Here is a 25495-nt window from a genome sequence, read left to right as displayed (position 1 = left end):
CCGCGGGTGTGCTGAACTGGGGTCTGCATTCCAGCCCTGCCTTTCGGGAGGCACCAAGGAGGGCCAAGGTCCTCCCAGACTCACTGCTGCTGCATCCCACTCCCAAGTGCTCCAGGACAAACCTGGGCTGTCAGTGGACAAGTGCAGGGCAGCTGGGCCTGCAGATCTGGAGGAGGCGGCAGAGCTGTCCCCAGGGAGAGCAAGAAAAGGAGGGAAATGAACCCAACCAGGAGGGCCAGCCTGCCACGTCCAGCCTCCTGTTTTGCATCCCAGCCCACTGACTGCCTCAGAGGTTCCAGTGAGGTTTCAGGGTCGGGACAGCCACCCCAGGCTTGTCAGCCTCCACTCCCCAGCATGACCACAGGCTCCTGCCTTTTCATCCTGTAGCAGGAGGTCCTTTCTCAGGTACAGCTTGTTCACATTGTGAGAGTATAGTAACACCCTGCAGAGAAGTCTGGGAGGGATCCCCTAAGAAGGATGTGGGAAGGGGGGACTTTGCTGCTCATGGTGTATCCTTTCTGTATTTTTTCTTAACCACTTGAAAATATTGTCTATTAAAAAATGAAAACTTATGTAGCTCAGTGCAAAGGCCTTGGGTTCAGTCAACAAAACCACAAAGAAGAACACTGAGAAGACACACACATACTCACTGAAAAAAATTGTGGAGAGAAATAGAAAAGTATAAATATGGAAACAGCCATAAGCCCATGACCACAAGGGAAGCCTTGCTCCATGTCTATGCCTGGTGTCTGGTGCTCTGCGGGTCCCACTTTGGATATGACGCTGTACCCCACAGGTGTGTCTTCAACTGTTGCTTATTCATAAACATTTTAATGCATGTGCTGTGGTTTATTAATATCTTCCCCTGTAGTTAGACATTTTTGTTCCAGTAGTTTTCAGTTATAGAAGGACTCTAATGATCTTGAAATGTGTTTCCTTTGCTCCGTACTGTGCTTGGATGCAGTCCTGAGAGTTGTGTGCACAAACGTAGCTGTGGTTTCGTGGTCCATGTTTGGCTGCCTGTTTTACTGATGAATAAAAGAGAATGGGGGTGATTTAGGGTCGGGGGGAGGGAGCAGCAAGGAGGCCAGGCACAGGGGTGCTCAGAAAATGAGGCTGAGCTTTGGCCCACGCTTGGTCTGCGAAGGACAAACAAGCAGTGTTGAGTGGCCACAGGAGAGTGGCCACCAGGAGCCTGCCACATCTAGTCGCTGGGGGTCTGTGCAGAGAGAATACGGACCAGAGCCAAATTCTGGGCTCGGTGAGCAGTGCCCAGACGATTACAGACCCCAGGCTTCGGACTGGCCCATGAGAGTGTGGAGCCAGCAGATGTCTCTGCTCCAGTGGTCTGAAGGACGGTTGCTTTCGGATGAGCTGGGCACAGGCTGGGTGGGTGGCAGGCGGGTGCAGCTGGAAGTGGGCGAGGCCTGTGCTGATAGACAGATGCAGTTGCCTCCCACACCCACAGGATCCTTGCCTCACCAGTGTCCCCCACAGCTGGGGCTGGCCACATCCCCAGGCGCGCAGTGGGAATCAGAGGGCAATCAGAAATTTAATTTCGCCATTTTATTTACACTGCAGTTGGACCTGTGGAATGGGCACCGAGACTGAGTTTTTGTGGGCATGTCCATGTTTTTAAAAAGATAATCCATCAGCGAGATTTTAATGATTCGTGAACCTTCACGTTTCATACCCTCCATAGGAAGCACAGGTGCAGCAACAGCTCCCCAGGAAACAGGAGTCAAGCTGCGGGGACGCCAGGCTCAGCGGCCTCCAGCTGAATGTCACCACAGGGCCTGGGTGGGAGCTGGGGTGCCCCTTCCTCCTCCCTGTGCTCACTGCTGCTGCGACTCCTGGTCAGGGGAGGAACGAAGCCTCCGGAGCCCTGTAGGGTGACGTCATGGTGCCGGACTGGTGGGGGCTCTGTCTCAGTAGTTCCTGTGTGATGCCTAGCACCCACCACCTGCTAATTAGCAGCTTCCGGAGAGTGTGAAAGAATGCAGAATGTACCCCTCGCTCTTCTGAGAATTAACCCAGAGGCATGAGGACCAAGTGCATTTCCGCAGTCTGGTCCCTGAGCTTCACCTGCAGTCTCACCCCTGCAGTAGTGGGATGTACGTACCCTCCGGCAGCTGCAAGGCTGCATTCCCGCTGAGCACTGTGGGCCTCGTCTGGGTCGCCCTCCCTGTTTCCATGGGCATCCCCACATGCCTGCTGTTGTCCCTGTCCCTGCACTCCTGTACTCTTGTACCTTTCTGACCACTTGTTTCTTTCTCAGAGAGACCACAGCTCCTCCAGGGGCTGTCACGTTCCTGAGCGTTACCTGCCCAGGGCTCACTCCCGGCTCCCGCTGGTTCAGAGCCCGAGACGCTGCCCGAGGCCCCCTCTGGGATTCGGGATCACTGTGCCTGTGTTGGAAGCGAGTCAGTGCGACTCCACGTGTTTTGTTGGTGTTGGCCATCCTTCTATTATCAGCTCTTCTGGATAATTTTGTTTTATTTTAGTCAGCATCTTACTATATCCTTTTAAATTCTGTCTGATTTTGTTTTTTAATTTAGTCATACGTATTGATTACTAATGTATTAGTATTTTGACTTATTTCTGCCACCCTAACTTATATTTTCATTTTATATTTATTGTTTTTCCCTTTTTTCCTTTCTTTTATTATCTTCTGTTAGGACAAAGTTTTTATTTTTCTTCTTTGCGCTTTTGGTTAGGAAGCTCTGAATTGTATTTGTTTTTATAGTAGCTACTCTTAACATACATACTGCCTAACTGTAATTTTTTTTTTTTTTAATTGAGACAAGGTTTCACTCTGTAGTTTAGGCTGGTCTTGAACTCAATATGTAGCCCAGGCTGGCCTCAAACTCACAATGACCCTCCTACCTCAGCCTCCTAGGTGCTGGGATTGCAGGTGTGCACCTCCACAAAATTGGACCTTAATACTCCACCCAGTGAACAACCTCATTCCACCCTTATTATTGTTGTTTAGATTAAATGTTTTTAAATCACTTAAACTAATTTTTATACATAACTAGATTAAGTTGATGAAGATACCACATCAGTTCCTCTCCCTACCATTTTGCTTGTGCTTTTATTGGACAAGGGCTCGCTATGTAGCTCTGGGTGGCCTTGAACCCACTATGTAGTCCAGGCTGGCCCTGAACTCAAATAGATCAAAGTGCTGGGATCAGGGGTGTACGCCACCACGCCCAGCTGACTTTTGTTTCTTACATTGCATTCTCTTTCCCTGGTTCACCTTTCTTCCTTCCAAAGCACATCCTTCAGTGGAGGCTTATACTACCTTACCTAGAATTGTTGTTTTGTATATGTCTATCCTGGGTGGAGTTTTGTTTTGTTTTGTTTAGAGAAAATGAAGTGACCTGTTAAAATCCCAGTCAGGTTAAAGATTGCACTACAGGAGCATGTGCTGGTGTAACTCAGTTGATATGTCCAAGCAGATCCAGCCCTCACTGGCAGGGCTCCACATTCTGAGTTCTTACACTTCCTGCCGACAGGGCTGAGAAGTGACTCGCAGCAGTAGATGAGCAGACCCTGGGGTCGAATGGGGCCAAGAGCATCCTGATCTGAGCCCTAACCTGTGTTCGATGCCCTTGTTGCATAATTTAGCCTCATTTGTTCTGGCAGATGACTTATCCCTCTATGTCTGCGGAGCTGCGGCAGCGAGCCCCACAGAAAGACATTGGTAGGCAGCCGTGGTCACTGCATACCACAGCGAGGAGGCAGGTCTGAAAGCACCAGGGAGATGTGGGCAGGCGTCTCAGGAGGCAAGCAGTCCCCTGTGAGGACCTCTGTGCTTACTGAGGAACAAGGGGGCTGGGAAGCGGTGGGAGACCTGCCGTGGCTGGCTGGGCAGGGTTCGAGGAAGGAAAAGCCAGGGATGAGCACATGTGAGGGCCCTGGCCCACAGCCTGGCAGATGGCTCTCTCTGCCTGGCCCCCTTGTTGATAGGCAGACGCTTGCCCAATGTGGCCTGCTGGCCAGGCAAGCTAAAGGCTGAAAAGAGGAAGCACAAGGATGACATTGGTTTTCAGCCAATATCTGATTAAGGAAGTTGAGTCTTTCTGCTTCTGCTGTTTATCCCTTCTGGGCATTCAGAGAAGGACAAGTTTTTGCTTCCAGATGAAACAGTTAAGAGAGGGGTTTGCTCCAGGCCCTCAGAGGACATTTGCAAGGCAACCCTGTAAAGCAGACCCTTGTTTCCCACCACCTGGAGAGCCAAGACTTGGGGTGGACACCTTCGGGGAGGCTCTGCACAGCTCGGTCATGTGATACCAAAATGGCCAACAGCTCCACGGTGGCTCTCAGTCTGGAGAAGTGAAAAGGAATGAACACTCATTTGGCATCTTTCGTTGGCATTTTGTGTATTGCGCTGTACCTCCAACCACCTCAGAACAACTCTGGAGCAGCTGAGAGAAGCTAGGGAGCCTGCGGGAGGTCAGGGCAGAAGCTCAAGAGGCGGCAGCTGAGCCCCATCCTGTCTTGGGGCTGTGCTACGTTATGCTGGTTTCTCCCAGCCACGTCTTCACACTGGTCAGGAAACACTGGCCACTGTCCCAGCTTGGAGTCATGGTCCTCAGATGATCCCAGCAGATCAGTTACATTCCTAGATCTGGAAGGAACCCCAGAAGATGTCTTAAGTCCACTGGCTTCCAAACTCTTCCTGGACACCTAGGACTCTGTAGGCTCCCTTGGTGGGTGGCGAAATGCTGGGCAGGTGGAGTTAGAGCAGCTGTTTGTAATGTGAGTTGCATACCAGTTGCTTGCTCTAGCTTTCATATGTTGGAGGATGCATTATGATTTCACTTGATAAAAATGGCCCTACTACCCTTTTCTTTCATTTGCCAAGGTTAGAACCCATAACTTTCTGGTTCTTAGTCTGGCATTTTCACTATACTTTACTTATTAAAAGAGGAAACTGAAATATGGTACATTTCAGAAAGATCAAGGTTTCAAACGTTAGTTTTCTACCGTCTAGTGAATGAAAAATTCATTTAGCTTACACCTCATTCCTGTCCTAGACCCCAAAGAGCAGAAATTTCACTGTCCAAGATGTTGCTGTAGTAGCCTTAGACCGGCACTGTCTGCTGGAACTTTCTACACGATGGAGATGTTTTCCATCTGCACTGTCCAATAGGGTAGCTAGTGTAATGAGGAACTGGGTTTTTTTTATTTTGTTTAAATGTAATGAAATGTGAACAGCTAGCCCCTACCATTTTCGACGGTGGAGCCTTTGAGAATAGGACAGGGATTGAATGGCAGTCCCTGGCTGCTTCACTTCAGAATTGTCCAGACAACTTGTCAGTAGTAGATTCTGGAGCCAGGGCACAGTGGTGCATGCCTATAATCCCAGCTACTTGAGAGGCTGAGGCAGGAGGATCACAACTTAATGAGACTTAGGGGGCAATTTAGTGAGACCCTATCTCAAAAGTAAGGAGGGCTAGGGTGTAGCTCAGTGGTCGAACCCTTGCCTCACGTGTGTGAGGCCCTGGGTTTAGTCCCGGCACCATTACAAAGAAAACATTCCAGGCCTAATGACAGTGACTGATTGAGCAGGTCTAGGTGAGCGCATTTTGAAAATTCACAGTCATCCAACTTGCACTCAGGCTGCCGGCTGTGGCATGGAGAGCTCACTCTGCACTGCAAGGAAGGTGCTCACCTGGTCCTGACCTTCCAGGACATCTGAGCAGCCTCCTGGGGAGTGGCAGCCCCTGTGGAACCTGAGGAACACTGTGCCTTCTCCCCTAGGAAAACACAGGTCACAGGTCCTTCTGGGGCTCCCAGACCCCCGAGCAACCAGATGCAGAGATCCTCGTGCAAATATGGCTCAGGGCTGACCTGGTGCCAGTCCAGTCGTCCCTGCCTCAGACTCCTGCGGGGGTCATCAAGGCACCACGAGAGACCAGCTATTAAAAACGCTGAGGGAACTCCGCTGCTTCCCTTCCTCCTTCTGTGGTGTGTGGTATGGCTGGGCGGTGTGGCACAGAGCAGGGGTGAGGGCACTCGAGGGCAGAGTGGGTGGGAGAATGTCCAGGCTGCATGGACAGGCAGAGCCTTGCTTCCCTCCAGGCCAGGACAGAACTGGCTCCCACTTAGGCAGGCTGTGGGAGGAAGCAGGGGCACAGCCTTCTGCCAAAGCCCAGGCCTGGGAAGGCCGCTGGCCAGCACCCAGGGGTCGATGCAGAGCCACAGGCAGTGGGGAGGGAGGCAGGGGCCAGGGGCCAGGCCTGTGTGTGCGTGAGGAGCCCTGTTGCGGGCCAGCGTCAGCACAGCCTCCTGAACTGGGAGGCTGCCAGTGCAGGGCTGAGTCACAGTCGTGTGGCGCGGGAGGCAGCCATGGAAGCTTCGCTGCTCCCCACTGGTGACTGTGCCCGGGGAGGCAAGAGGCCAGCTGGCATCCGCCAGCTCAGCTTTTCAAAGGTCTCCTGGGTCTCTGCTGCTGGCTGTGGCTGTCATCAGGGACAGCCATGGCGGTGGCCTCCACTCCTTGCAGGGACTGGGGCCTGGCCCGCTGCCAGCTAGCGCTGAGACCAGAGGCCAGCTCTTGGAGGAGTTCGGCTCAGTACGAGGTCCTGGAACGCAGGCTGCCGGAGCTCCCATGGCCCCACCTTCCTACTCCTCGGCTCGGCTCCTCTTTAGCCCTGGTCGTGCAAGGCACTTTGCTTCCCTCCTTCAACCAGCACTGACTGGTGTGTGTGTGTGTGTGTGTGTGTGTGTGTGTGTGTGTGTGTCCGTGTCCGGAGGGCTCCACGGTGCGCAGGGCTCCTCTGCCCCCAGGAGCCTCTAACCAGGAAGGGTGATGAGCTTCCCAGGAGGCCTGGGGCACGGGGACGCCGTGCTCAGAGCCTGGTCCTCGGTCGTGGCTCTGCTTTGCCCGTCGTCAGTCTCCTTAATGAGGCCCTGCTCTTCCCATGAAAATGAGCGGACTGCTGTGAGCACAGCTCTCCTGCTATCAGGATGGGAAGGTCAGGTTGGTTCTTAAGACACATTTCCCCTGGTAAAGAGGCCAGGAAATTCTTAGTAGGGTCTGCTCTAGGCCTTGGTTGGCTGTCCAGCTGAAGAGAGGCCTGGAAAAGTGTGCAAGGTGTGGGAAACTGCTGGTCACCAGAAACAGTGGCCCGCTTTGGAAGCCTGCGCTGCCTTTTGGTCTGTGTCCTGCACTCTGGGGATAAAAGTACACAGTATATTAACTATCGTCATTCTCTTATTATTTTGCTATGAAATTTTTTTAATTTAAGAAAAGAATGCTCCTGGGCTGGGGATGTAGCTCAGTGGTTCCACCACCTGCCTGGTAAGTGCAAGGACTCAAGTTCGATCCCCGGTACCAAAAAAAAAAGAATGCTCCTTAGACTTGTTAAGGTGACCAAGTAACAAGAGGGTGCCATTCCAGCTGTTTGGCATCTGGCTGCCAGAACCAGGCATGTCTGCTAGCAGCCAGGCTGGTTGGAGCCAGGAGGCCCTTGAAAGCAGAGAGGGGAACCAGTCAGCAAGCTCAGCAAACCCCACACCACCTCCCAGGTGGGAGATCTGAGTGAAGCAGACTCTGTAGGAAGAAGGCTTGCGCCTGCTATTCCTCAACTCCCCACTGTCTCACTTAACATGCAGGCCTGGTGAGGCAGAAGGCCAGCAGCACTAGAGGCATGGCTCTGGGGCCTGCCCTTCTGCCCTGAACGCAGAGCGTGATCCAGGCTTCAGGGCATTGAGTCAGGGAAGACTGCGACTGTCAGTAACCAGACCCAGGCAGCACCATTTGCAGGCTGAGTGCGTTAGAGCCTGGTCCTGCAGTGCATAATGGCATCCCAATCGCGATAGGCCTCATTTCCTCACTCCTCAGTGCCCAGGGCCGTGGGCATCCTGATTGTGTGAGCTCACTTTGATGTTCACACAGTGATGAAATTGCCTGATGAGCGTTTCTCGTTAAGCGTTGTATGACTGTACACCTGTGTGTGGGGTCGGCCTGCTGGGGGACAGACCAAACCTGAACCCCTCCACGTGGACGGCATAGACGCGTCCTCTGTGAAGGCAGTGCCCTGGTGGGGTCAGAGGGTGGGGTTCGCCACCTGCCCTGGGGAAACACAGTTTACCAGACAATAGCAAAAGCGTCAGCCATTGTGCAAGCGAGAAACAGTTGGCCGAGGTTTGTGTCCCCCTTTGGCCCACGCCCGTGGGGGAGGCTGTGTATGTAGGGTGGGTAGGACCGGGGTTTCCCGCGTGGAATGTGTCCGTGGTGAGAGGCTGCTCCTGTACCGTTTGGAGTGTGAGTCCACATGGCAGAAAGAGGCCAAGACCCTTGGCCCGAGCTCTCCTCCAACCAAGCCTGACCTGTGGCCCTGCAGTCTGGGCTCTGGAGTGACCAGCTCTGTCTGTCCCCAGGGGAGCGTGAGCCTGGGAGATGGCAGTGATGGAAGTGGCCTGCCCCGGAGGCCCTGCCTCCACAGTGGAGCAGCAGAAGGAGCTCGCCAAAGCCCAGGAGAAGACACAGGTGCTCGGGCAGAAGCTGGAGGCCGTGGGCAGGAGCCCCGTGTTCTGCGGAAAATGGGCCATCCTGAACGACGTGATCACCAAAGGCACTGCCAAGGAGGGCTCTGAGCGGGGCCTGGCCGCCGTCTCCATCATCGCCCAGCCAGAGTGTGAGCTCCGGGGGTTGTGGGCCGGGGCGGGCCAGCCTCCGGGTCCCTGAGGCAGGTCAGGGTGACCGTGCTGAGGTTCTCAGACACAGCGGGGACGGGCCTGGTGGCACACACCTGTGATCCCAGCGCTGGGAAGGCTGAAGCAGGAGGATCACCATGAGTTCAAGGCCAGCCTGGGCTACAGAGTGAATTCAGAGCCAGCCTCAGCCAGGGATGTAGCTAAGTGGTTTCGCCGCCTGCTGTGCAAGCACAAGGACCCGAGTTGGATCCCCGGTACCAAAAAAAAAAAAAAAAACAAAGCCAGCCTGAACTACATAATGAGACCCTGTCTCAAAAAAAACCCACAATGGGGCTGTTGGGAAGCTGAGGCGGGAGGATCACAGTCTTGAGCTCAGGCTGGCCAACTTAGCATCCTAGCGAGACTTTGTTTCAAAATAAAAAAATTAAAGGCTGGAGATTTAGCTCAGTGGTGCCACCCCCTGCCTTGCAAGCACAGGGTCCTGAGTTCGATCCCTGTACCAAATAAATAATTAAAGGGGCTGGGGCTGTAGCTCAGTGGTAGGGCACCCCTTTCAATCCCCAGAACCACCAGACAAAGAAACTTGCGGGTCTCACTGCAGAACCAGTGTGCAGTGGGCACTAAACATGCCAAGACGGACCACAGGCATGGCAGACAGCCATGCCATGGAGACCTGAGCAGGCAAGAGCACTGTGAGGTGCAGAGCAGGAGCACCCTGTGCCCACACCTGCGGGACATGTGGGTGACGGGTTGGTGGCTGTCCCTGGGACAGGAGCTCCCAGGAGGACAGAGAGCGCCGGGTCCCCTCTCACTCCCACACACACCCCAGTCCACTCTGCCGCTAGGGGCTTCTGCAGAGAGCTGAGGGGCAGCGAGGTAGCACGTGCTCCCGTCTGCGTGTGACTGAGCTCTGCACACGGGCTGCTGTCACCTGAGCTGACATGTGAAACGTGTTCTCGCAGCCTGTCCACTGCAGTGTCACAGGAAATGAAGGGACACCCTGAACCCCTGCTTGTGGACATCCCCTTCTCTCACATTAAGCCAGAAGAGGCGAGCTCCCAATAGCGTTAAGAGTCCTGTGCCTCCTCATCTTCTGCTAACCCAGCCCTTTTGCCTTTAAGGTGAGAACAGCCAGGAGTTCAGCCCCACCTTCTCAGGAAGAATCTTCATCGCCGGCTCGAAGCAGTACAGGTGAGCGCATTGGGTGGGAAGGAGGTTTCTGCTCCTGGCAGCCGCTCACGGCTCACAGATGGCTGCTCCTGCTCCTGCTCCTGCTCCTGCGGTGTGACGAGTTACTATCATTCTTGCCTAGTTCTTGGTACAGCCCGGTTTCCATCCACAGGCAGTGCCTCATGCTGGTGTGTGGCCACCAGTGCAGGCCCAGAGGGCCACTTCCAGTGTCCTCTGCCACAGGGACACAAATGGGCAGCAGGGCCAGGCCCACCCTGCACACCTCTCACCCCAGAGATGACTTTTGGCGACTGAGCTGAACCCAGAAACAATCTCACCTCTACAGCAAGGCTGACCCTTGCAAGCAGGAGCCAGACACAGTGGCTCGAACTTGTAATCCCAGCACTGTGGTGGGAGACTGAGACAGGAGGGTGAGAAATTTGAGCCCACCCTGGGCAACTTAGTGACTTAGCGAGACCCTGAATCAAAATAAAAATAAAAGGGCCAGGGATTTAGCTCAGTGGTTCCAGCACCTGCCTCGCAAGCGCAGGGTCCCAAGTTCGATCCCTGGTACCAATAAATGAATGGATGGATGGATGGATGGATGGATGGGGCTGTAGCTGTAGCTCAGTGCAAAGGCCCTGGGTTCAATTCCTGGTACCACAAAGGGGGTAGATCTGGGGGCTTCTGCTGTGGACACAGGAAAGGCTTAGTACTGGGTCAAATTCTTTACATTGCCTGTGGCACCTCTTGGGCCAGAGAAGGGTTTCTGATGAGCCCACACTGCTGAGCTGAGCTGAGCTGGAGAAGCCTGCAGGCCAAAGTGGTCCCCACAGCTGGCTGTCCTGTGGCTAGTCCCCTCAGTCCCTGGCAGGGTAGAGCCAGGCAGAGCCATGGTGGTGACAGGGAAAGGCAGGCACCTGGCACAGACTGGCATCTGTACTGGCAGCTTCCCACATCCCCACAGCAGCCGGGGGCTCCAGGACCCCATGAGGCAGAGGACACTGACAAAATCACTCGTGTCCACAAGAGCCAAGGATACCTGTCCAGGGAAGCCCCCGGGAAGCAGCTGCCCCAGAAAGCCCGAGCCCAGGCCCCCTCCCTCGGGGACAGGCACTGAGCTGGCCATCTCCACCCTGCCTGGCAGAAATACTGTGCTCATGTTGCAAATGAGAACGCTGGTGTCCTTGGGTGTCCCTGCAGGCTCCCACGAGCACAGTCATGTGCCACAGTGCCATCCTGGTCAGCAGGACACCGTGTGTCCGATGGTGGTGGTCCCGTGAGAGGTCTCACCTAGTGACACTGCGCTGTCCCAGCTCGAGTATGAGTGCTCCGTGACAGTCACCCAACAGGGCCACCTGGCACGCCTTTCGGGATGAGCCCCTGTTGTCAAGCGATGCGTGCCCATAGTAACAAAGCGGGGTTGATGCTCACCTCTGCCTCCCCTCAGATACGGTTATGCTCCGTCTTCCTACCTCCTGGGCTCACAATGTAAACCTGGCCCTCTTTTATTTTTTTCTCGATACCGGGGATCAAACTCAGTACCTTGTGTTGCAAGGCAGGCGCAGCGCCACTGAACTGCATCCCCTGTCCCTGTCCCTCTTTTGACAGCCAGTCGGAGAGTCTCGATCAAATCCCCAACAATGTGGCCCATGCGACCGAGGGCAAAACGGCCCCCGTGTGTTGGAAGGGAAAGCGTCGCAGCAGAGCCCGGAAGAAACGGAAGAAGAAGAGCTCGAAGTCCCTAGCAGAAGCCGGAGTGGCCTTGGCCAAGCCCCTGCCCAGGACCCCCGAGCAGGAGAGCTGCACGGTCCCAGTGCAGGTGAGACCCACCACCCTGGGCCGGCCTTGGCTGGAGGGCCTAGGTCCTGACACCGTGTTTCCCTGCAGGAGGACGAGTCTCCGCTAGGTGCCCGGTACACCAGACACGGCCCCCAGTTCACCAGGCCTCTGAAGGACCCAGGCTCAGGCCACCTCTGCTTTAAGAAACTGGACGAGGGCCTGCGGCCAGTGCCGCCACGACCGGAACTCCACAAGCTGATCAGCCCTTTGCAATGTCTAAACCATGTGTGGAAACTGCACCACCCCCAGGACGCGGCCCCCCTGCCCCGTCCCGCCCGCCCCTTCCCCTACAGCAGACTGCCCCATCCCTTCCCCTTCCACCCTCTGCAGCCCTGGAAGCCTCACCCCCTGGACTCCTGCCTGGGCAAGGTGGCCTGTGCACAAGGCCAGCAGCCCCTGCCTGCCCCGGCCCTGGGCAAACCGGGCTGTGGGGACAGTCCGAAGCTGCTCCCCGGCCCGCCCCATGAGCCCACCTGCCTGGCTCATACCCGGGAGAAGTGCTCTGTGGAGGAGTACCTGACACACGCTCTGCGTGGCAGCGTGAGCTCTGGCCGGGCCCGCAGCCTGGCCACCCTGGCCAAGACCTGGGCGGGCGGCCCCGGGCCCCAGAGGCCTAGCCCTGAAACCGAGGACAACGAGGGGGTGCTGCTTAGTGAGGTAACTAATCCCTCGGCTCCTGCCCCTGTGCCTGCACCACTAGCACCTAGGCCAGGAGCCACAGCACGGCCCTCCAAGCCCACAACCTTGGGGTGGCTCTCCCTGTCAGCCGAGCCTGTGGCAACAAGTCAGAGGGCCACGAGGGTCCATCAGGACTGTTAGTCAGCTTTCGTTACCATGGCAAGATACCTGCAGGAATCAGCGAGCAAGGAAGGAAGGTTTTCCATGGCTCACAGTTTCAGAGGTCTCAGCCCCTGGTCCCTTGGCCCTGTTGCCTTTGACCTGTGGTGGCCCCGTACAGCGTGGTGGGAGAGCCTGGTGGAAGAGGCTGCGCACCTCACCATGAGAGGAACTGGTGCCCTTTTTCCAGGCCTCACCCCCGGGACCCGGCTCCACCCAGCCTACCTCAGAAGGGCCCACCACGCACAGCAGCTCCACAGGCTGGCAGCCAGGCCCCCGGCACAGCCCTGGAGACATCCAGGGCCCAGCCACAGCAGGGCTGGCACCATTGTGTCGTGACCTGCAGCCTCACTGCACAGACTTCCTAGCCGCTCCCGTTTTCAGTTCTTCCAGTCGGTCACCCTGCAGTGGCTGAATTGAGCATTTGTGGGAATAACGTGCCTTCTGCGAAATGAAGGAAGGAAGCTTCTCAGGCTGAGGGAGGATAAGGATCTTCCCTTCCTCACTACCTGCTTCCTTCCCTTCTCTAGTTCTTGTCCTGGATAATGTTGGAACTTGAAACAATTTTACTTAGCTTTACTTTCTAGGTTTTTTGTTTGTTTTTTTGGTTTTTTGCGATAGGTTCTCACTATGTAGTTCAAGCTGGCCTTGAACTCACTATGTACCCCATACTGGCCTCAAACTCATGGTGATCCTCCTGCCTCAGCCTTCCAGCCTGGGTCTGTTCCCTTCTAATGTTACCCATGACTCCATCCTTTCTGTTGTTCTGGTAGCTCCCAAGGTATTTTATCCACCATCAAGGTTGTTGGCAATTCCATTTCCGTCCCAGTCACACACCCAGGGGCTTTTTTGTCACCAGCACCTGCCGACTGGCCCTGCCTCGCCATGCCCTCCTGCCCCTCTCCAGCCCTGCCCCTCGGCCCCGCCTCACACCAGCAGTCCCGGCAGGGCCACTGGCTGCAGACTTTCAGCCCTATGCCCCCCGGCCACTGACACCGCCTCTGTCTCTCTCACAACCCAGAAACTCAAGCCAGTGGATTACGAATACCGAGAAGAGGTGCACTGGGCCACCCACCAGCCCCGCCTGGGCAGAGGCTCCTTCGGAGAGGTGCACAGGATGAGGGACAAGCAGACAGGTTTCCAGTGTGCTGTCAAAAAGGTGGGCTGGGCTCTGGGGACCACTGCATTCTCTGCTCTTTCAAGGGCAGTCCTGGGTGGCCGTGGCTCTGACGTGGTGACAGCCTGAGTCAGCTGGAGTGCAGGGCAGTGTGGTCACATGCCAGCCACTGGCCTTGGTATGCATGTGCCTGAGTACCCCACTTCAGAGTCTGATCTACCCAGGCCGCTCCTGCCTCCAGGGCCTGTGGGGTCAGATCCCAAAGACAAGTCCTGGACCGGGTGTGCCTTGTGAAACCTGTGTGCACCGTGACCCTCCGAGTGGACTCAGGGTGGTTAGAGGGTGGACGCAGGGAGCTGGGAGATGCTGAGTTCAAGCCCTGCCTTCAGGCAGCACAAAGGAAAGCAGCTTGGGATTCGGACCCAGGCTCATCCCACCTACCGTGCAGCTTTGAGCCACTCTTCCAGAAGAGGAGGAGGGAAGAGGCTCGTGGTCCTGGGATTTCAGTGGTGGCGGCGGCTCCCGCCCCATGACTTGCCCAGAGCCCAGTGGGAGCTGCAGACTCCTGGACCTCTTCCCCTGCTCCTCAGGTGGAAGCCACCTTGTGCCCAGCCCAGGCTCAGCACCCCGAAGCACTTTGATGCACAATTTTCTTGGTTCATGGACAGAGTGAATAAGCTCAGAGACATTGTTTCAAGGGGCTTCTGTCAGAGACACTGATCCCCAAAAGGAATCAAGGGCCAAGTTGCCAGCCCACACAGAGCAGGTACCACCAGCGCCATTGGGGCTGTGGCCAGGTGTGAGTCAGCCGCTCCTGGTCTGTGCACAGCCAGGGCCTTGTGCCTCTCGGTGGGGGATTACCCAGAATTACCCAGAATTCACAGACTGTGTCCAGCGACAGCAGCACCTTCCGCCCCCACCAGCAGAGACTCGCTGAGTTCTCGTCAGCATGGACCACCCTCTTCCATAGGCCTGACCTCAGCAGCAGTTCCCCACCCAGCCAGAGAAGGCTCCGCTGCCCCTCCAGGGAGGGGTGAGAGTTGGGCACCCTATGCGCAGAGCTTAGTCACTGACTCTCAGCTGTCCCTCTGCTGAGGCCCTCAAGTCCCAGGCAACAAGGTCAACAACCCTATGCAGTGGGAAAAGCACACTCCAGTCCCATCCCCACCCCTAGGGCAGCCGGAAAGGTCCACGCACAAGGACGGACTTCCCTGCACCAGGGTGTCCACACACGCCCCCACCACCTTCCTCCAGGAGCACCAGTGGAGCATAGCCTCTTCATAGCGCAGAGCTTGGGGCCGGCAGGATGTCCTGTTGGCTTTTCAGCTGGAGACCCCAAGAGAAAGACTTCCCAAGGTAAAGCACTCAACTAGAACACAGGAGGCACCTGGACCAACAGACAGGTACCAGAGCCTGGCCAGGGCCCCTCCAGTGTAGGGGCCACCAGGGGACACTCAACCCCAGTTGCTGATGCCTGCCCTCCTCAGTCTTCATTCCAGAGTACCCTCGGCCTGAGTCACCTGCTGACTGCCCACAGGAGCAGAGTTCAAGGGAGATGGGGGTTTTTAAGGCTTTCTCTGAACATAACTCTTGATTGCAAACAAATACAAGCTTGAGTCAAATGATACCATAAAAAGCAAGTTTCTGCTCTCTGATCCCACTCTGAGGTCAATGCCATTTGACTTGAATCTTTTTAGACTTTTTAGACATACATAGATGTGGTTCTTGTAAAAAGTGAGATCTACTCTAGAGATCATTCTGTGCCGCGATTTTTCATGTGATGTGTGTCGTGGACAGAGTTTCTCATTGGTTTACATACAGCCATTGGGCTTTCTAACAGCCAGTGGGTATGTCCTCCTCCCTGTCCCTGGGGAGATGCATAGGACCCCTGACATCTGGAACCCGATTGTGTGCACCGCATGTGTGGGCACACACACTTTCGATGGGCGGGAAAGGTCCACACCACTTCCCAGGCTCTCAAAGGGTCTGTGGCCTGAAGAGGGTTAAGAGCTGCTCGTTTCAGGATATCTGGCTTGAGCAGGGCCTTCTGGGATCAAGCATAGTACAGCCTTGCCCGAGCTGTCAGCAGGCACCTGTCTGCTTTGCCAGGTGCTGTGCAGGGCCTGGCAACACAGGTGGACCCACAGCACTGAGCTGAAGGAGCTGTTGTTGTAACTGAGGACAGGTGTTTACACAGCTCGGAGGTGCAGCAGCCATCAGCCCTGGACACATGACTATCGATGATGGGTTGAGGGGGACATCTACACACCCAGGCCTGTGTTACTTTCCTGTAGTTTATGTTCCTGGAGTCTTCAGTTGGTAGCATTGCTTATACCCCCTTTTCACCAATTGAATAAAGCCGATAGGGATACACAGGAAAACAAGCGGGAGTTTCAAGAGGGGGAGAGTAGTCCCCATTCGAGCATGGGGGCAAATGGAGTGAGGGAGTGGCTTGTGGATATGACAGTGGGCCGAGCGCCGTACACACACACAGATGCCCCTGTGTACACAGGCCTGAGTAACGACTAAGCCTGGAAGTTCTTCCAGGGGCACAGTGGCTGCCAGCTCCCTAGCCTCAGACCTCGTGCTGCACTGCATTCCTAGTGACCTCAGGCAAGTTAATGTCCGGGGCTCTGCTTCCTCGTCTGAAGCGGCAGTGATGAAACCACCCACAGACTGTCAGGCTGAGGCTTAGCAAATGTTAAAGCAGTGCCTGGCCTGTGTGGTGGGCCTGGAATTCAGCACTAGCTGTCGTCAGCATCCCCATCGCAGTGCAGCCTGCCCAGGGCACAGATCCTGCCGCAGGCCACGTGCCACCTGCCGCCTCAGCACCCTTCCACCTGCTGCCTGGCTGGCCCAAACCCGGCACCTGTGCCCAGTGTTTGAGACGAGCTAGGTGCTGGAACTTAGACACTGAGAAAAAGCGCTCTCTGATTTTAAAGCAAAGACCCCCATACTGTCTTGGCTCACAGGCCTTCATGTCGGTTTTTCACAGCCAACCAAGTCTCTAGCAGCTCCATTCATTAAACAGACCAAGCTGGGCCAGGGATGTAGCTCAGTGGTGCCACCGCCTGCCTTGCATCACAAGGTCCCAAGTTCGATCCCTGGTACCAAAAAAAACCAAAATAGTCCAAGCAGTCTCTTTACTCTGAACTCCATCAGCCATTTGAAAATCAAAACATATAAGTTGAAAGAAAAAAATCTCCTTCCATTCTTAAATAGAGTGTTGCCGGGGCACAGCCTTGTTAGCCATGGCTCAGCTTCTCAAGCCTTGCACTCAGACCAGACAGCACCACCTTCACCTGCTGTTCTGTGTCCCCGAAGCACCTGTGAATCAGCAGCCCCAGCACAGCGCCACGGCTCTCTAAAGATCTCCCATCTGGATGAGCACAGTGTGACTGGCGGAGCTCAACCCTAGTGGGCAGTTGACAGCATCTCCAGCAGATACCTGGCCGGAGGGGTGCTGGGGTGCCCCACCCACGCTCCAGGCAGCACAAGTGCTGTTGGTGAATTAGTCCCATCAGTGCCTGTGGGAGTTGGAAACACATTAAAGTCAAAGTTCATGTGAACATTCTCTAACCAGAGAGACATTTTCCACTGACAGGCAAAAGTCCAAAAGCCTCACCTCATCAGAGCTCCGGTTTGCCCAGTCAGCAAGTCTGCACAGCACCTGCCAGCCCCCAGCCATCTCTCCCAAGTTGTCTCTGTTGCCGCTGGTGCCCCCTGGTGATGCCAGTCCAGGCTGCAAGGACTGTACAGAAGTCCGGGTGATCGGCTGCTCAGCCCTGGCCAGAGAATGTGAGCAAGCACTTCCTAAATGCCCACCAGTGGTCAGCGTGGCGCCGGCTAGCACCCTTCCAAACACGCTACCCTGGGGCAGATGCCACTGTCCCCACCATTTGCGTATGGCAACGCATTGGAAGGGACACATGCAGCCTTATTTTAAATGGCCAAGCCAGGATCCAACCCCAAGATGTGTGTATCCAAGGCCTACTTCCCCTGCCATGTCAAGCTGCTGGTCCTTACAGAAAGCAGCAGGTGTCTCCAGCCTGCCAGTCCACAGTGGGAGCGACCCAGGCAAAGCCTCCCCAGTAGCTATGTTTATGCCCTGATGCTGGGGAAACAGCTGCAGGCAGAGTAAATGTAAAGTCAGACCTGTCTGGACATTTTAGTCCTCTGGGAAAGAGGTAATTTTAAGAAGAGCTAAGTACCGGCAGGGCTGCTGAAGGCCAGTGCTGAGGGCACCTGACAGATGGGAGAACCTGCTTCTGAGGAGCTGTGGGTGCCGATCTGCACAGCACCCTGGGCTGGGAAAGGAGATGCTGCACTGGGCACCTGCAGGCAGCAGCGGGCCAGGATGCTGTGAGGACCGTGGGGTGTGCGACTGTGCACCCATGGTCAGCACTCTAGAATCTCAAGTATGAGCGTTGTCCTGGCACCCAGACAGCAGCACCCAGCCCCATGCGGCCTGGGCATTATCCCGGGAGCATCTGCAGCTCTGCCTATGGAGCACTGGGGTCCTAACAGTATGGTGGCCACCCAGCCAGCCCCTCACCCTGGCTCAAGCCACCTCTGGGCCCTTTCAGGTGCGGATCGAGGTGTTTCGGGCAGAAGAGCTGACGGCATGTGCAGGACTGAGCTCGCCCCAAATCATCCCTCTGTATGGCGCAGTAAGGGAAGGTCCTTGGGTCAACATCTTCATGGAGCTGCTGGAAGGTAATGATCCAGTGCCACTCGTTCTCCTCACAGTCTTGACAAGGACGATCTTGCTCTCCGGCCAGTCCACACTCGCCCTCTGGAAAAGCCTGCTTTCCTCCATCTGCCCTCGCCCTGCCATTGGCTTGTGTGGCAGCTGGGCAGGCCCCAGGAACAGCCTGCCTGTGTCTCCTAGGTGGCTCCCTGGGCCAGCTCATAAAGCAGATGGGCTGTCTACCAGAGGACCGAGCCCTCTTCTACCTGGCCCAGGCGTTAGAGGGGCTGGAGTACCTGCATGCCCGAAGGGTTCTGCACGGAGACGTCAAAGGTGAGGCTCTGGTCCCCGTGGCTCCTCCCTCGTGCCTTCCTGCCGGGATAAGTCTCCCAGCAGCAAGTCCTGATCAGGCTTCCAAGCCATGAGAAGGGAGTGCCATTCTCCAAGCTCGGCCTGGCACTGTGGTTAGACCCCTGTGGAGGGCAGGCCAGCAGAGCGAAGTGGTGAACACTGCTCCCAAGGAAGCAGCAGCTGCCTTGTAGGACCAGCCAGAAAATGGCCTCATGGAGCCCCGCTGAGCCAAAGGGGCCTGGGCCCACGTGACACTGTCCCCTCCCTCCCATGCTGGGTGCCACCTGCAGCTGACAACCTGCTCCTGTCCAGCGATGGGAACCGCGCAGCTCTCTGCGACTTCGGCCATGCTGTGTGCCTGCGACCCAGCGGCCTGGGGAAGTCCTTGCTCACAGGTAAAGTCCCACTCACTCCTGCGAACAGCAGTGGCTTTCGCTGGGCATCAGCTGTGCCTTGTGTGCCTTTGCTAGTGGAGCAGGTAGTGTGCACGCCTGACTCCCCACAGACTCCAGCCAGCTGCCAGCCCTGGCACAAGGTCTCTCTGGGCGTACGTGCAGTCATGGACTCCACACTCATTCACTCCTCAGGACTCTGCCCTAGGCCCAGGCGCTGTAGTGCCAAAAGGTCTCTTTTTAACTGCTGTTTTCCTGAATATTAAAACAATATGTCCATTCGATAATACAGTGTAAAAGGGGCCGGGGATTTAGCTCAGTGGTTCTGCTGCCTGCCTCGAAAGCGCAAGGACCCAAGTTCTATCCCCGGTACCAAAATAATAATAATAATAATAATAATAATACAGTATTGGGGCCAGGGATTTAGCTCAGTGGTTTTGCCGCCTGCTGCGCAAGCTCAAGGACCCGAGTTTGATCCCCGGTACCCAAAAAAAAAAAAAAAAAAAAAAGATAATAATAATACAGTATAAAAGGAGGAAAAAATAATTCTCACATTCCTCTTGCCCAGAAAGTTAATCATGAATATTTTATGTAATTCCATGGTTTTTTTCTGTGCCTGGTTAAGCCCGTTATAACACAACTTTATGTCCTGTTTCCTTCATGCATAGCATTAGGCATAAACTGCTTCCATTTTGACCAGAGCAAAACAGTCTTTCAGAAGTACAGTTGAGTGCCCCTAATGGGGAAATCCGAAGTGCTCCAAAATCTGCAAGTTTTTGAGCACTGATATGATATCGTGAATGGAAAATTCTATGCCTGAGTTCATGAGAGGCTGCGGTCAGAACTCAGGCACACTAAAAATTGTGTAAAATTACTGTGGGCCATGTGTTTATGCATATAACACACACATAAATGTCCTGCGGACGCCTGTCCCCAAGGCATATCATTGTATACGTGGGGTTTTTGCCAATCTGAAAGAATTTGAAATCTTGAGTATCCCGGTCCTCGGCACTTCAGCAAGGGTGTGCAGCCTGTGTCTGATACGCGTCATGTGTTGTTAAGGGGCTGTGTTGCGGTCCTGGAGTTACAAACTGACTTGCACCTGACTTCCACCATAAAATAGCACTAGTGGGTTTTTTAGTGTTTTGGCACAACCTTTTCTCATGTCTTTTGAAGAAAGTAGAGCTGAGCAAAAACTTAGAACACAAATCACTAGGAAAATTACAGTTAACATCTGCCCTCGCTCCTCCTAGTCTTTTATGCATATAATTTTTTGCTATTGGTGGGGGGTTTTTTCACTTAACTAGCATTCCCAGAACATCACAGCAGTAATTAATCTTCCTCAGCCAAATTGTCAGTGTCCAGCCCATCCCCATTAGGGTTGTGCCCCAAGGGCCAAGCCTGTGTTGTAGCTGAGACATGCTCTGCCCATTCCCCAAGTGCCTGACTCAGTTGTCCCCGTGGGCTCAACTTGGAGGCCTGCTGTCTTCATGTGAAGCTCGTCAGCTGAGAGCAGTCCAGGAGCTGCAGGAGCTGACAGCAGTGGGTCTTGGCAAACTCCTGCCCTGGCTCACAGTGCTGTTTCCGCCTCACCCCGGCCTTAGGTGACTACATCCCAGGCACAGAGACCCACATGGCCCCGGAGGTGGTGCTGGGGAAGCCCTGTGACACCAAGGTGGACATCTGGAGCAGCTGCTGCATGATGCTGCACATGCTGAATGGCTGCCATCCCTGGACCCAGTACTTCCGAGGGCCGCTCTGCCTCAAGGTCATAAATTCAAGATCCTGATTAAAATGTCTGCCACCCAAATCTGGGGGTCCAGGGAGACCCTCCCCAGCTAAGGGGTCTTCCTGCTCATGGCAGGCCGAGCTCTTTCCTGCCTGTGACCTGGGCCACCTCCAGTGGCCTCCCAAAAGGCTTTGGAACACGGGCATCTCACCACCTGGCTCCTTGTGTCCCTTTCAAGCAGGAGTGAAACCTGACCCAGACCTCCAGTCCCCGGCAGCGCCGGCCTAGCATTGGTGGGAGGGCCGGGCAGAAGGCTGTCTGCTGGGCCTTCTGGGCAGGAGGGGACAGGCTCCAGATGCTGTCTTTCGACCCCCAGATTGCCCGTGAGCCCCCACCCGTGAGGGAGATCCCAGCTTCCTGCGGCCCTCTCACTGCCCAGGCCATCCGGCAGGGCCTGAGGAAGGAGCCTGTCCAACGCGCGTCAGCCGGGGAGCTGCTGGGGAAGGTGTGTGGGGCACTGCAGCAAGGTGAGCCCCAGGCTGGCTGCTCTTCCAGGGGCGGGTGGGGGTCCCCACCTGGGATGCAGGGTGCCAGGAAGTTGGAGGTGCTGGGACCATGCGAGGGGTCGGGGGACTCAAATCCATTAGGATCAGAGAACACAGAACGAAGCCAGCACCAAGAGACACTCAACAGGGAGTCAGACCTTGGCACAGCAAGTGCTGGCGGGGCTGGGGGCAGCAGGACCCCCGGCACCTCAGACGGGAGCCAGGCCGCAGACCTGGGGCCCAGCTGCTCCCAGTGCAGGGCAGAGGGCACCCTGTGGCTGTGCATGCCGGCCTCAGGAGGTGGGCTGCAGGCAGGGTCCCTCCCCCAGGAGAGTAGAGAGGAAAGTAGGGATGGGACACCACCAACACTGAAAGCCATGCAATGTTTGCCAAGCAGCAGGGGTGGTCTGAAGCCACAGGGCTCAGGGACAGGAGGAGCCGACAGGAGGAGACCTGGAGCACAATGTGCCTGTTTAAATTAAAGACTAACCAGGGAAAGCACATTGTATGGATGCAGTGAAATCAGAAGTGACAGGTGGAACCCAGTAGAAGGTACCCTGGGGAGACAGCGGTGGCGGTCATAGCAGAGAGAGAGGCCAAGCGCAGGTGCTGCAGAAGCCCGAGCCAGAGGTGCTGTCTGGGGCTTGGGCCGTGTCGCCACCATCGTCAGCACTTTGTTTTCGCGGTGCCGGGATCCAGTCCAGGGCTTTGGCACATGTGAGGCAAGCTACTGCCACTGTGTTGTGACGTCGCCCCAGAGCCATCTTAAATCTGTCCTCGTAAGAGCATCCTCTGGAGCGGGTTCCGTAGTTTTGAGTTTGCTCCTGACCGCAGAAGGAAGGCAGGACAAAGACAGAGCACCCCACTCCGGCAGCTGCTCCTCGGGACGGCCGCGCCCACTTCCCCCCCTGTCTTCCAGTGGGAGGTCTGCAGAGCCCCTGGAGGGGAGACTGTAAGGAGCTGAGACTCCCGACAGACCAGGCCGCCCGCCGCCCAACCCCAAGTGCCCCGCTGCGGGAGTGCCCACCCCCGGAGGACGACATGGGCCTGGGCCTGTCCCCAGAGCTTCAGCCACCGCCGCCACCAGAGCCCCCAGAGCAGAACGTGTCTCCCACCCTGCATCTGAGCGAGGACGACTCTGGCCCCTGGGAACCCCTGCCTCTGTCCTCCCTGGACCCAGTCCCGGCTAGGAGCTCGGGCTCGCTGGAGCGGAGAGCAACCCTCCCTGACCTGGAGCTGCAGCAGCTGGAGATAGGTAGCACAGCCAGCTGTGCCCGCCTGAGCATCTGCCGCTCCTCTCGGCCCTCCCCTCGGGTCTGCTGCTGCTGAGCCCCACCAGCTTTCCCACCCCTCTTGCCCTCTTCCTGCAGAATTGTTTCTGAACAGCCTGTCCCAGCCTTTCTCTCTGGAGGAGCAGGAGCAGATTCTCTCGTGCCTCAGCATCGACAGCTTCTCCCTGTCAGACACCACTGAGAAGGTGGGTCAGCCTGGCCTGGGCTCTCACCTGGGCTTGGGCTGGAGTATGGGCTGTGTGCAGCGCTGGGTGGTGGGTGGTGGGTGTGGGTGGTGGGTGGGGCCTGGGCCTGGGCCCACCCCTCCCCTCCCTTCTGTGGTCCTCCCTGAAGGGGGGGGTGGCTGTGGTTGGTCAGAGTGAGACAGCACACCTGGAAACAGAAGGGGACTTAGCTCCTGGCGTAGTGGGGCACAGAATTGCTCCCACAGAATCAGCCCTTGCCCTCTGCAACGCAGGCAAGCCCAGGCCCCTTCTCTCTGAAGGAGACAAGGCCAGCAACAGTCCCCGAGCCCGGGGGCTGAGTCTGAGCTCACTCTGTTTCAGAACCCATCAAAGGCCTCTCAGAGCTCGAGGGACACCCTGAGCTCTGGCGTCCACTCATGGGGCAGCCAGGCAGAGGCTCGGAGCTCCAGCTACAGCGCGGTGCTGGCCCGGGGACGACCTGCCGACACCCCCAGCTACTTCAATGGTATAGCCCAGCAGCCTTGGGCGGCCGGACTGGGGAGTCACCAACGGTCTGTGTCTCCCGGCGGGGCGGGCAGCTGGGGCCCAGAGGGTGAGGTCCGTGCCAGTGCGATGGTGCTGGGGCAGAGGACCCCAACACGCGCCATGCTGGGAGGGGAGCAGTCTCTCCTGGCCCGCTGGCCCGAGGCGAGACCCCGATGAGTTCATGTCTTCTGAGGGGAAGGGAGGAACGCGGTGAACCCTGAGCCCCGAGCGCTGTAATCTGGGAGTCTGCAGCAAGTTTGTGGGCCGCCCCCGGCAGAGGTCAGAGATGAGGAAGGCAGCATGCAGGCTCTCAGTTTTGAAGCTGGGCGCGCGGGTCATGCTGTGGCTTTGCCAGAACAAGGGCTCCAGGCGCTCACGGTTCCCAGCTTCCTCGGGCCTGTGTGACTCACCGCGTGGCCCCATGGCCAGGCCAAACCCACTCCCTTGGGAATCGATTCAGAGTCTGTGTTCTAGGGCCGGGGATTCAGCTCAGTGGTTCCGCCGCCTGCCTCGCAAGCGCAAGGACACGAGTTCGACCCCCAGTGCCGAACAAAAAGAGCCTGTCTGGTTCTGGTTCCTTTCTGCTGTACTCCACAGCAGCCGCCCAGCTCGAAGCAAACAGTGCAGACCCCAGGGCTCAGCCAGGAAGCCGCAGGTGGACGAGGCTGGGCCTCCAGCCGGACTTTCACTTTGCCACTTCCTCACAGCCAGACCTGCTCCCTCTGAGGGGAGCCCCCGGAAGGTCTCCCCTCCTGGGGTGACAGCCACTCTCCTGACTGTCACCTTGCCCGCCTCTAGGAGTGAAAGTCCAAATACAGTCTCTCAATGGCGAACACCTGCACATCCGAGAGTTCCACCGGGTCAAAGTGGGAGACATCGCAACTGGCATCAGCAGCCAGGTGAGACAGCTGCTTTCAGAAGCCTGGAAATGCCACCCTAGGGAGCGGGCATGACCTCCCCTGCCCCTGGCATCCCAGGGCAAGACTGGCAAGGCTGGGGTAGGGTATCATTCTCCAGGCCCTCCCAAGTGGAAGGCAGGGCCTGGGCTGCCCGTTGGCTGGAGGGAGGCACCTCCCAGTGTGCCAGGACCGTGGCCTGACCCCACCTCACACTGCTGAGCCCATCTCCACCCTTGGCTGCTCCACCCCCAGATCCCAGCCACAGCCTTCAGCTTGGTGACCAAAGACGGGCAGCCCGTTCGCTATGACATGGAGGTGCCAGACTCGGGCATCGACCTGCAGTGCATGCTGGCCCCCGACGGCAGCTTTGCCTGGAGCTGGCGGGTGAAGCATGGCCAGCTGGAGAACAGGCCGTAGCCCCGCCCCCCACCGCCGCTCCACTGACGAAGCAGCAGCGTCCTCGGTGCCCAGTGCTGCCCTGCAATGAGCAGCCTGCTTGGGGTCTGCCATCCCCTGGGAGCAAGTGAAATGCCACCCAGGCTTCAGGCCTGAGCCAGCCCGCCCTGCCCTCCGTGTGAGGAAGCAACGACAGGAGGACTACCGCCAAGGGGCCCAGGGCTGGGCGAGCCACAAGGGCCTGCACTCCGCTCACAGGACCGGGGCAGCCCTGGGCCTGGCCTTGGGCTCGTGGGAGCCCCAATCCCTAGCCGAGTTCTGGCCTTCAGCCCCTTTGGGGTGGAGGAGAAAGGAAGGGCTGCCGGCCTGGGAGGGCGCCTTGGTAGAACTGCCACATCAAGAGTTGCAGCAGAGGCTCTGCATCGACCTCCAGTTCAGCCAAGGACCAGAGAAGGTGCAAGGGAAGCAGTTCTCGGTCCCCACGCATGGCACGTGCCCTGCGCTGCTGGCCCCACTGCTGCCCAGACGCAGGGCTCTGTCTGTGAGTGCAGGTGACAGGAGTGGTCTGCAGACGGGGTGCAGTGGGCAGGTGCAGATGCCTGCTCAGCACCAGCGTCCACTCACTGCCCTGCCTGCCCTGGCACGGAGGGCCACTGCCAGCCGCACTTTACACTCTGATGACCTCACAGCACTCTCCTGGCTGCCCACCAGGACGGCGGTGGCCCTGCATGGCACAGCAGGCCACAGTCTGAGCTCGTGTCCCTCCAGGATCCCCCACACTGGAGACGAGCACCCTCCCCTGCTCCCGGGAGCCGCTCAGCACTCGTGTAGCATTAAACCAACTGTGAATCAAGA

General features: G+C 56.7%; 1 protein-coding gene across 2 annotated transcripts in view; it reads left to right on the top strand.

The window, feature by feature from the left end:
• Map3k14 (mitogen-activated protein kinase kinase kinase 14) overlaps positions 1 to 25495 on the top strand; it is a 35680-nt gene extending 10185 nt beyond the window's left edge. For both annotated transcript variants that reach the window (XM_004859174.4, XM_021240370.2), the window contains exons 2-16: positions 8395 to 8651; positions 9792 to 9861; positions 11452 to 11662; positions 11731 to 12339; positions 13541 to 13678; positions 18223 to 18352; positions 18528 to 18659; positions 18968 to 19072; positions 20674 to 20837; positions 21175 to 21325; positions 22263 to 22598; positions 22714 to 22820; positions 23181 to 23325; positions 24144 to 24244; positions 24497 to 25495. In XM_004859174.4, coding sequence (XP_004859231.2) covers positions 8414 to 8651; positions 9792 to 9861; positions 11452 to 11662; positions 11731 to 12339; positions 13541 to 13678; positions 18223 to 18352; positions 18528 to 18659; positions 18968 to 19072; positions 20674 to 20837; positions 21175 to 21325; positions 22263 to 22598; positions 22714 to 22820; positions 23181 to 23325; positions 24144 to 24244; positions 24497 to 24661 — 2802 coding nt within the window. In that variant the 5' untranslated portion in view covers positions 8395 to 8413 and the 3' untranslated portion in view covers positions 24662 to 25495. The remainder of the gene's footprint in view (positions 1 to 8394; positions 8652 to 9791; positions 9862 to 11451; positions 11663 to 11730; positions 12340 to 13540; positions 13679 to 18222; positions 18353 to 18527; positions 18660 to 18967; positions 19073 to 20673; positions 20838 to 21174; positions 21326 to 22262; positions 22599 to 22713; positions 22821 to 23180; positions 23326 to 24143; positions 24245 to 24496) is intronic.

This window comes from Heterocephalus glaber, unplaced genomic scaffold, assembly GCF_053883595.1.
Source record: "Heterocephalus glaber isolate CG9 unplaced genomic scaffold, H.glaber_assembly_v1.0 deba00001773, whole genome shotgun sequence".
Taxonomy (NCBI): Eukaryota; Metazoa; Chordata; class Mammalia; order Rodentia; family Bathyergidae; genus Heterocephalus; species Heterocephalus glaber.
This window is presented reverse-complemented; position numbering and strand designations above follow the sequence as displayed.